Below are 11,431 nucleotides of genomic sequence, written 5' to 3' on the forward strand. Positions count from 1 at the left end.
ACAGTCACACTCTTGCTGTGTACCCTTCCTCCGTCGCTCAAAATGAACGTTTTTTATGAACGGCGTCCTACATATTCTCCAAACATTTGTTTAATCAAATTTTAATTTTTTTTCTTCAATGCACAATGATCGAGTTCATCTTTCATCTACGAAATGAAATTCCAATTATTTAATTAGTAAACAATTAAAATTGTAAATATCGAATGGAGTCAATTAAGACGAAAAATGTGCAAACGAATAATAGAACGCATAAATAGACACAGACTCTTTACTACTTTTTTAAATCAACAACAACGGTTGATCCAGTGAGGTCTGTGTGAATTGGAAATAAACAAAAAGTAGGTAGATGTGGTCATACAGTATTAAGCTCATAACCATCTTCTCATTTTTGAGATGTTTTCTCTTGTGTCGTGGAACATTATTTTTGCTCTAAAAAGGGTCAAGTTGTTCGGCTTTAGATAATTTTTCAAACCATTTTAGATTCTTTAGATAACAGTTATGACGGCGAGCGTGAAAATGATGGATGAGTGGACAAAATCGTGGAAAAACTTAGGATGGCACACCTATGAGCCAATGGATGGCGAATATGAAGCCAAATATAAACACATCGACGTATTGATGGAAGGTGACTGGAAAATGGTCTATACTTACGGAATGATGTGGATGAAGGAACTGAGTACTAGTCTTCACATTGACTATAGATTGGAGTCTTTAGCAGTTGTGTATGCCATGCTGAAAGCTTGTGATCGGCGACTTGTTTCGCTGGAAAGGTAACGATATTTTACTTCACTGTAGGTTTCAATGGGAATTAAAATGTGAACCATAGACGATAGACGTTGGTGTAGTGGCGAAACTGATAAAGGATTGAAAACTCAACCAATCTGTCAGCCAATCTTGGAACGAGTATGCTCAATCTTTTGATTTGATACAGTTCTAAGTGAACTTTTAAAATACTCGTTCCGAAACTCCTGTCTACGACGAACTTTCCAGAGACCATTAACATCGTCGTGTTTAGTGTAGCGGAAGCAGTAAGTATTAGCCCTTGAACCACCATTGTCTACGTATTGGTATACAAAAGCCGGTTCAGGTGGTTATTCGTGAAGCGGCATGGACGATAGAGTGAACGATGGTGGTCACCAATCGACAGGCCCTTAGCCAGGGTGAATTGAAAGGAGGGGCTTGAGGCCCATACCCTAATACTATGAGAACTAATAAAAAAAAAATTAATGGTCACAAGCCGATGGGCGTGACATTATTTTTGTGTGGAGGAGTAGTGCGCCGCAGGCGAAATTTTTAAAATAGATGTGAGTCCATTGTCGAATATGTTGATCAGTGAAATTTTGTTGGGAGACTGAGTGCGTAGTTGCACATTTCGATGAATCGATGGTGAAAAAGATGGAAGTAAAATGTTCTGTTTAAATTTTGATTTCTAGCCCAGGGGCCACAGGACATACTGTGACCATGAAAGGGGAGGAGAATCTGTTCTTGGTACATTTTGGTGCACTGATTACGAAAAGTTCGGGTGCCAGGCTGAGTTCCTGGTCATTCTCGAGATATCAGTCAGTTTTTGGCCCAAATTCTGGCTTTTTTCAGTCTTTGCTGTATCGACCCATGAAGATCAAACTTTAGACTAAAACGGTCTTTGGGGAAATTATAGGATATTAAATTCTGCATCTTAGCCCTTTGGACGAAAATTTTGTAGGAATTGAAGGAACGGTCGAAAAAATCGATCGAAAATGAGGTAAAAATCGTTAAAAATGAACCTATAATTTTCCTAAAGACCGTTTTAGTCTAAAGTTTGATCTTCATGGGTCGATACAGCAAAGACTGAAAAAAGCCCGAATTCGGGCCAAAAACTAACTGATATCTCGAGAATGACTAGGAACTCAGCCTGGCACCCGAACTTTTCGTAATCAGTGCACCAAACTGCACCAAAAACGACCAACAGATTCTCCTCCCCTTTCATGGTCACTGGATGTTCTGTGGCCCCTCGATTATTCCTTGAATTTAACAAAGTAACGAATACTAGCAATTAATATTCTTTTGGCAAAAAATGCTTCGATCTTACGCTCATTTCCAGAAATGATCGTTGAACTCAGATAATGTTTACAAACAAAGATTAAAATGTCGCGCAGCGAACTTTTTTACACAATACCGTTAGCGCATAAAAGCTTAGCAACTTGATCCAATGACTCTAAAACATTTTTTTAAGTTATATCTTTGTCATTATCACTTTGTCATAATAATTGATGTGACATTTCAGCCGAACTTGTAATAGTAAGCTACACTTTCGTCAGTTGCCTAATTAAAAATCTCAGCAGGGGCTCGGAGAATTTCAGGAGTGACTCAGTCTCGGCTGCCCCCCTTTTCCTAAATACGGGCCTGCTAATCGACAACCCTCAACGCTCTTTACAATATACAAAAAAACGAATGAAGGTCGACCCAGTTTATTTAACTCCTATTTAAACGTTCCATAACTTACGACAAGTCGTAAACAAAGTTCTCTTCTAATCGTTATACATTTTTCAATTTCACACAGTTGGGGCTCAATGTTTTGTTGTCCCTCTGGACATCAACTAAAAACGTTGATGACTCAAATAGTGGGCACTAATGACCCGGAAGCTATCGAATGGTTTACATCGAGCGTCGTCGATACTGGAAGGCAAATACTATTGTCGGCAAGCGATAAAACTTCAAAATTTAACGATGACCTGATCGATCCGGACGCAAGAATTGCTGAAGCTGTTAAAAAGACATTTTGGCGCATAGACGAAGGTATGTTTAGATCGGCGTTAGTACTCCACGTGTGGCTTCGATGTGGGCAAAAAATATCAGTCGACGATCCAGCAGTAATAATGGGTGCGGCGCAGGCGTCTATGATTCATGATGCACTTTCGTTGCTAAGAAGCTCATCGGAAGCACAGGATAAGTCTCCAGCATCTGTTTTAAAGGTAAGCAGAGCTGTCTACGGACAAACAATTTTAATTTGCACAAAACTGGCTGACATAGCAATGCGTAACGTCTGCGATACTAACACCGTGTGGACGGTGTTAGACAATTTCAATTTGGCTCACATATCATTGAACGTTTCGATGAAAGAGTACGGAGTCGCTGGAAAAATGCTAAGTCCAATGAATTATTTACTTGATCCGAATGGCATTTGCATTCCCCAAATGAATCAAACTGTTGTCGACTATTATTGTGCAGTGGTACGAGCGGCTGCCAGGAACGAAAGTCGAGGTATGCCTTGGAAAGGTAATGTTCATGGTAGTCTACGATGGCTTGATGAAGCGAGTCACATAGTTTCAAGCATTATAATGGAACCAGGTCGTCCATCTCAAATTTGTTCGAAAATAATAGCTCAGTATGCACGTCTGAGCACTTCTATTGGTCTTGAACTTTCAAAGGTCACGGCAGGGACATACATCGCTTTTAAGGGCTATTACTGTTCAACAGTATGTTTTCCCAAGCATTTTGATAACAGATTTGTGGAGGCAGTTGCAGTTCTATATGCTAAACTTGAAAGTGGTGCTAGTATGAGGGACGCAGGTGCGAGAATACCAGGGAGTGGAGTTACGATACCGCAGGGTCTTGTTGAAAAGGCATGGAATACTATTGTCAGTATAACTTCATGTAATGAACGTCGCCTGAAACTACTGAAGGACGCATATGACCAAAGTTGTTTAATACGTTCAACGGATGGGGTCAGAAATATATCCAAAGCTGCACAAGAATATTTCATTAAATCAGGTACAGATATAGTCCCATCACCTTATTACAGTAAGTATATCGAGATGCGGTTAATAGATGGGTACTGGCAGTTCGCCACCATGCTTAATTTGCTTTACGAAACGGGAAGGCCTGAGGATGTGCAATCTCCTTCCATCAGGAAATTGCATGAAGCTTCAGTTTTGCGTACAGATGAAAGCTCTTGGATTCGAAGAATAGTGGACGATGAAGGATGTGGTTACTGGTCGTGTTTGGGTAGAGATGAAAAGAAAGCTCGGGAATTTGGAAGACACAGAGCATGGATGCTCTATAGGCAAGGTTGGGATGAATTCTCCGAAAATTATGGAAACTTCGTAGCTGTTTATCTTGGGAAAGTCGAATTCAGATACGACTTCGCTGGATTGCCAGGATCAGCTCCGTGGTTCGCTTTTCAAAATTTGATAGAATGAAGCTAAGTTAATATTTTTTGTGACCCATTATGTATTTTAAAGATGCGTAAATGCAGTGACCAAAAATTTCTTTTAATTTGATAAATATTGACATTGCGGTCCGTTATATTAGTTTAGTATATTGTAATACAACTGCAATTAAGAGAACCAACTTTGAAAGACGACTACGGCGCCACCATTTCAGCCCTTACAAACTTACAAACTAATCGAATCAGTGTGAACTTCACACTGTGAAGTAAAATTGCCGTTATACGATGGGTCCCAAGGCGAAGCACTAGTGTACCAATCTATTGTCGCAACACCGTTGTTTTTCTGAATGTCAAGAAACGAGTTTGGCAATGAATTTGACATAAAGTGGTCAATCGCCATTATGAAATTTAGGAGAACCCTTATACTTGATTTATACATAAAGCTAGTATCGGCCTCAGTCCGAGGACCCAAATTTAATTTTTTAGACCCGTACAAAACTGGGGTCTTATAGGTTTACGCATACGTTTGTAACACGTCGAATTGGATTCCCTGAGTAAGGGGAAACCTATTGTGGTTGTCCATAGATGCTAAACCAGATGAAAAAAAAGTCTGTCTGTCTGTCTGTCCGTCTGTCTGCACGATAACTTGAGTAAAACGCATCCGATTTTGAAAATTCTTTTTTTTCTCGTTTGGTAATGTCAAAAGAAAGGCTAAGTTCGAAGATGGGCGGTTTTGGGTCGACCACTCCTGAGCTGGGACTGGGACCCAATAAGTGCTTTAGGGTTTTTCAAATATACCTCTGGACATTTAAAAGCTACACTTATAAGTGATACGTCAAATGAAAGGTATTTAAAATACCGATCGAGTTTATGGAAATCGGATGACCGCCTCGTGAGTTAGACCCCTTGATGTAAACCAGTAAGAGGGCGCCAAGCAGTTTCTGCTTGTAGGGCGGCCAAATTTGAACATATTTCGTCTACTTTCGCTTTAGGGGCCATTCACAAATTACGCACGCACCAAATTCGAAATTTCAGACCCCCCCTCCCCCCTTGCACGCGAAAATGTATGGAGAAAATTTCAAAAATGTATGAAGCGTACGCTTTTGTCAAACCCCCCTCCCCCCTTAAGAGCGTGTGTAATTTGTGAATGGCCACTTATTAGATAGTATTTATTTTATTAGAAATTGACCGTGCCAATAAGGGAAAAAAAAGTTGATGAAATTCGGTTCACAAGAGCGTGAGCTAGGTCTCTTGGAGTGAGCTTTTATCCGGCTACTCGGCCGGTGGGTTATTTTGTCAATATCTCGAGTAAATTTTGACCGAATTTCATGATTTTTTAGCCCCGTACAAAGTACAAAGGGGCTTATAGGATTACGATGCCGTGTGTAATTGATGGAATTCGAAGCAGACGGTAAGGGCAAAGTGTTTGCCTTTGTTCATAGATGACGAATCCGCATTAAAAATTTTGGCCGTCTGTCCGTCTGTCTGTCCGTCTGTCACGTCGATATCTTGAGTAAATCAAATCCGATTTCAATTTTTTTTTCCTGAAAGATAGTCAAAATAGTGAGGCTAAGTTCGAAGATGGGCGATTTTGGGTTGACCCTTCCCGAGCTGGGGCCCCATAAGTGATTTAACGTTTTCCGAAGATATCTCTGGCCATTTAAAGGCTACACTTGTAAATGATACATCAAATGAAAGGTATTTACAATACCGATCGACGAAAAGTTTATGGAAATTGGATGACCGACTCGTGAGTGAGTGACCCCTTGGTGTGAACTAGGTACAGGGCTGCAAGCCGTTTTTGCTTGTAGGCTGGCCAAATTTGAACGGATTTAGATGGATTTTGATTTATTAGATAGGTATTGACCGTACCAATCAGGGAAAAAAAAGTTTATGAAATTCGGTTTATCGGAGCGTGAGCTAGGTCTCTTGGAGTGAGCTTATATGTGGCTACTCGGCCGTACAGTGAAGGTGGTGGGGTTTTTTGTTAATATCTCGAGTAAAATTTGACCGAATTTCATGAATTTTTTTTGTTTGAAAGATACTAACGAATGTAAAGCAGCCGTACTATTCCACCTCCTAACAAAATGGCCGTCGGCCGCCATTTTGGATTTTTGTGAAAACAATATCAATCGATGAAAATGATAATTACAAAGTCACTGATCAGTGAAAAGTGTAGTTTGTGTTACATTTGAAAGGAACGTCGTTCGGAGCTTCGTAATTGCGCTATGCGCAATTTTTAAGACGTACACATTTCATAAGATTTTTACTTTACCGACGTTTACGGCCGCAGTAGACTTACGGTAAGTGTAGGGCGACGGACGAACTAGGGTCACGTGCGCAATGGATGTACGGGTTTGTACGGGGTTCAGTCGCAGCAAACGCTCCTACTGTTCTGACGGCTCGTTTCTGTTTGAAAGGTATTAACGAATGTAAAGCGTCAATACTATTTCCGGTCTCCTAATAAAATGGCTGCCGGCGGCCATATTGGATTTTAGTAAAAATGGTACTAAGAGAGTTTCTGTTGACATAGAAGTAATTGGTTATGTGTAGGGGGTTTTAGGAATCCCATATGTGGACTTCTATATATATCTATATACAGCTATATTGAGCTATATACAGGCATTTAGAGCTATATAATAGCATGTTCATCTTTGAAATGTTTATTTATAGGAAAATATAGGTAAATATAGCGGTATAAAGCTGTTTAGATAGGAATTTATGAAAATTGACTTCGTACGTGGCTGTCTATATTGCCTCCGGCAATTTATTTGTATATGATCACAAGGCAAAGAGGGGATAATGCAAGTGATTTTAAAGCGCGAATAGCTTTTCAGTAGAGAAGAAAATGAAGTAAGAGAAATGAAGAGTTTCACAATAAAGGCTTTTGATACGAATAGGTGTTTCGTACGGGTCGGCGTTAGCTATGTTTTTCAACTACATTCTATTCGGCCTTTGATTACCTTCCAAATGAAACAAAAAAAAAAACGAAAAACGGATGTTTACTGCATCATTTGTATAATTTTTCTTCGATATTTTTCGCTCGGTGGCGTCCCACGAATGAACAAATAACTTTCGCTTCGATATGATCCACACGACCAACCTGATGATATGTCACATTCCAATCCAAATCGACCCAAATTATAATGACCAGATCGAATAAACGGTTTGTAATTCCATGGATGATGCCAGTACAAACACTTGATCGGATCAGCAGAATCTCTTGATGTGAACGGCACGAAGGCTTAATAGCTGGAGTCTTTGTCCTTTTTCGGTTGCTCGCCGAACATTCACTCTCGACGACGGGACAATAGTGATGACACGTACAGACATTTAAAAACGAGTTGAATTATTTGTGAGATTAAATTATCTAAAAAAGTGCAATTGACATAGCGTCATATTACAGAGTATTGGTCTTAGTGGCATAGTGACATAGCGTCATATTACAGAGTATTGGTCTTTGGCAAGGTCTTAGAGTTTTGTGGGTAGAGCGGTATGGCATATGGAAAAAATATCGACCAGTTGGAAAAGTGTTTCACTTTTATGGTTTCAGGTTGTTGGTAGAACGGAAGTCTTGTAATCTATTCAGTGGAATCTGTGGTACGTTTTTTACTGTGTAAATACAAACGAGCCGTACAGAAATAAAGCAATTCCACTATGCTTAAGATCGACACTCCAAGAAACAATCCGAGCGAACCGCCACAATTAGAAAAGAATTCACTCAGACTATGCAACTCAGTGCGGATATTTTTCGTAAAAAATGGATGTTCGTTTCCAATGATGAGCGCACTTCCATCATAACCCGCCAATTCCTCCGGTAATTCGACCACTTCAACTGTATAAGACAACTGAGTGCATGTTTGAAGGCAATTGCAATCGTCAATTAGAGCATGTGTACCGTCATCGTTGAACTTGGGTAAAAAAAGTTTGTCAACTGCATTTAAGTCACACTCCGAATCCGCTCGACAAATTTTGGTGTCGTTAAAACCTGCAACATTTACAAAAGAAATTAACTTCGCCAAAATGGATGAAACGAACACAATCGTCACGCACGTGGCATAAAATAAGGAACGCATCCACATTGGTCGAGAGTGTAATCAGCGAGACATTCCGATTCGCAATGGTTTTGGGTGTAGGTTTTGTAATATTTTAAATGTCGCTCGTGGCCGTAATAGCACTGTCGAACATTCGGTTCGTATTTTTCGATGCCTTCCGATACGACTAAATGTGGCGTTAATCTGATGTTGTTAAATGATTCAGCTTTAATGCTAGTTATAACAGAACGTCGCAAGAAAAGCGGAAATTCGTCAGGTGGATGAACGATCAATATGAATCCTGACAAGAGTTGAGTGAATTGCGTAACGGTGAAGTTCACGGAAAATAAATGCTTCATGGTGAACGCACGAAACGGATATGTGTAGTTTTCCAGCGGTAGTCCTTTTTTAAAGCCAGAATCTCGACTCCACAATTGTTCCTTCTTGTCGGGGAGGTTATCAGGCGTACTCAGAATAACACTAAATTCAAACAAAATTCAGTCGTTAATACAAGGGGTTGTGTTGTGGTAGATAAAATGTACCCATCTCTCAGTAAGTCTTTCTCGTCATACATGTTGAATGTTACACAAGAACGAAGTTTTGTTATTATTTCTTGCTTGGGAACATGGTCCATTTCAGAAAATTTTCCCCAATAATCAACTTTAACTGGCAAATTTAGTTCTTTATTGATCGCAGGACAAATGGTAACGGCAGGAAACGGTACGTCCCATAATGGAGCCTTACTCAATGCTGGGCTTTCAATTATTGGATTTTCGTTCATTGTTCTGTATGCTTGGTAGATCAAATAGCACGCACCAATGATTGAACAGACTAACATGACGAACCACCAAATTCTAAAATTTAAAATTGCTGCGGTTATATTGTGCCAAAATATTAACGTCACTACTATAGGGTAAATATTGACTATTAAGAGTATCCGTGCGTTCAGCTCAGAGCTCAGACACAAACCAAAAATTGAAGAAAAACATACCAACACCTGCTGTACGAAACATCTATTCATATCAAAAGATTTTTATTGCATTGGCGTGTATATATCGACATTAAACACTGTTTTTCGGAGTATTATTATTTCTCTCAATTATTCCATTGATAAGACGTCATTATTATTTATCGGGGTAAATATATCCTACATTAATATGTCGATAAGTTGATCGTTTGCGCCAATACAATAAAACATTATAAGGTACCAGTGCATATACCACGAACGAGTACTCTTCTGTATATTACACGTGCACTCGTTACACTCGTGTTTGTGTAATATACAGAAGAGTATTAATTCTCGGTATATTCACCGGTACCTTAATCTACTATTGTGTCAAACTCATTATATCTCTCACTCCTATCACTTCATTCTTTTCGGGTGGTAATAAACAGAAAATTCATTTTCAACGATCAAAAATAAAATTCTAACGACCGAAAATTACAATTCACACGGTGGGGCTGATCGAATTTTAAATAAACATGTCGACTTCCATATCGGTACTTTTCATATCTGAGTTAGGGGAGACATGTACTATACAAGGCGCAACCGCTGAGCCGTTTCTGAGAACTAGGATTATCGTGCCTGGCCCAATGGAAGTTGCTGGACCAGTGTTTGAAACTGGAATCGGTAGAGGGACAAATTCTAAGATCAACCATATAAAAATTATTACTCTCGGTCATTTGGTCGCAGAGCAATAGAAGCTGAAAGTCGCACTTTTACCTTCTTCAAGGGGTAATGTCTCCACGACGAAGCGCCCAACCCAGCAATGTAATAGCGATTCTAGATGAGGTTATTGTGCTCTTTCGAATGGCGATAACAAAATTTTGAAAGTGGTCTCTTTTGGTACATTTTCAGAAAAGTCACTTTTTTGCTACCCTCGATGAACTTTGGTTACTTCCATACCTTGCCGGTTGACAAATTTAAACACGAAACACATTGATAAAGTTATGTATGATTCTCAGCAAGAACTATTTACGATAAAGATTTTGCATCGAGGTCGGGAATTACCAGTGCTAGTTAGCTTATCTCTATTATACACATTATGATGCACTATGCTTTAATGAGTCTTGGCTCAACATTGCAGATGTTGTGTATTTACCATCTCATAAGTTCTATCGAACTGATAGAAAAAATGACAATCACGGTGGTGTTGCGATTGCGATTCATAAAACCATACCACACAAACAAATTTTTATTCAAACTGACATAATTGAAAATGTAACAATTGACATAAATACCCCTACTGGTAATATCACGTCAGGGACTAAAATAAGGATTTCTGTGCAGGTGGGAAACTTTTCGAAGGGGCGCCTAAACACAAAATCTTGGGCGCCAAAGTAACAATTTTTTATCCAAAAATAATATCATGCGTTCAGGACGTTGACGTAAATATATTTTACGATTTAAAGGGAATTATTCCCCTGACCGTAAGTCTAGGGTCTTTCATCCAAAAAATCATTCAAAATGTCAAAATGTAAAGTCTCGTCAAGTTGCCGATCATACCTGATAATAATCTGCAATTTTCTGGAATTTAATTTTTCGGTCATGTTAGGGGTGTTTTTTTACCTGTGGAAAATGAGCCCACAATATGACCTAAAAATCAAATTCCAGAAAATTGCAGATAATTATCGGTTTACTGGACTAAAAGGTATTTTTGGTAGAATATCAGCCCTAAAAATCACAATAGTGGTGAGTTTTGTCTATAATTTATACATCTCAATGGATTTAACTGAAATATTCTCAAGTAACGTCTATAACATTTGTGATTTTTGCAGAATTTTTGGACCCCTACTTATAGGTAAAAATATTTATTCAAAAATTCTTCGTTAAATTAGGGTGTGTTCCGCCATTTAAAAAAATCTGATTAATTACATAATGTAGGCGCATTCCATGAAGACAAATGAAGTGACCAAAAACGCTAGTAGCACATTTTGTCTAGCATATGGAAAAAATTATTGAATTTTTTCATCGTTAAATAGGCGTCCAAAAAATCCAAAAAAGACTCGGATGTTTACCCTCCATACAGACATTTTTTGAGAATTTCTACCGATTTTTGCGTTAACACACCAGAGAGAAATAAATGAGAAACAAAATTCACATTTTTTTTAATAACTCCATTTTAGAGTTTCATACGCCACTTCACTGAAAGTAGTTCTAGGCCAAGACCTTTCGAATGATTTAGTTCCTTTAGTGTCACTTTTTACATGCCTATTTTCTTTCCTTTTTTTTTAGTTTTTAGGAAAGTGA

The 11,431-nt window shown here is 38.8% G+C and overlaps 2 protein-coding genes across 3 annotated transcripts; one reads left to right on the forward strand and one right to left on the reverse strand.

The window, feature by feature from the left end:
* Positions 1 to 260: 260 nt before the first annotated feature.
* On the forward strand, positions 261 to 4,235 carry LOC119082891. Of its 2 annotated transcripts, XM_037192552.1 has the most exons (4): positions 261 to 338; positions 481 to 770; positions 2,540 to 3,750; positions 3,808 to 4,235. In XM_037192552.1, the coding sequence occupies exons 2-4, from the start codon at positions 499 to 501 to the stop codon at positions 4,176 to 4,178; spliced, it is 1,854 nt and encodes a 617-aa protein (XP_037048447.1). In that variant the 5' UTR covers positions 261 to 338; positions 481 to 498; the 3' UTR covers positions 4,179 to 4,235. The 2 variants fall into 2 exon arrangements, with proteins under 2 accessions (XP_037048447.1, XP_037048446.1); XM_037192551.1 differs by having other exon boundaries at positions 2,540 to 4,235.
* Positions 4,236 to 7,705: 3,470 nt separating this feature from the next.
* On the reverse strand, positions 7,706 to 8,540 carry LOC119082923 (pickpocket protein 28-like). Its single transcript, XM_037192578.1, has 2 exons — positions 8,195 to 8,540; positions 7,706 to 8,135 (listed from the first exon to the last, which is right to left on the reverse strand). The coding sequence occupies exons 1-2, from the start codon at positions 8,538 to 8,540 to the stop codon at positions 7,729 to 7,731; spliced, it is 753 nt and encodes a 250-aa protein (XP_037048473.1). The 3' UTR covers positions 7,706 to 7,728.
* Positions 8,541 to 11,431: the final 2,891 nt, after the last annotated feature.

The sequence above is a fragment of the Bradysia coprophila genome, unplaced genomic scaffold, assembly GCF_014529535.1.
Source record: "Bradysia coprophila strain Holo2 unplaced genomic scaffold, BU_Bcop_v1 contig_50, whole genome shotgun sequence".
In the NCBI taxonomy this organism is placed as follows: Eukaryota; Metazoa; Arthropoda; class Insecta; order Diptera; family Sciaridae; genus Bradysia; species Bradysia coprophila.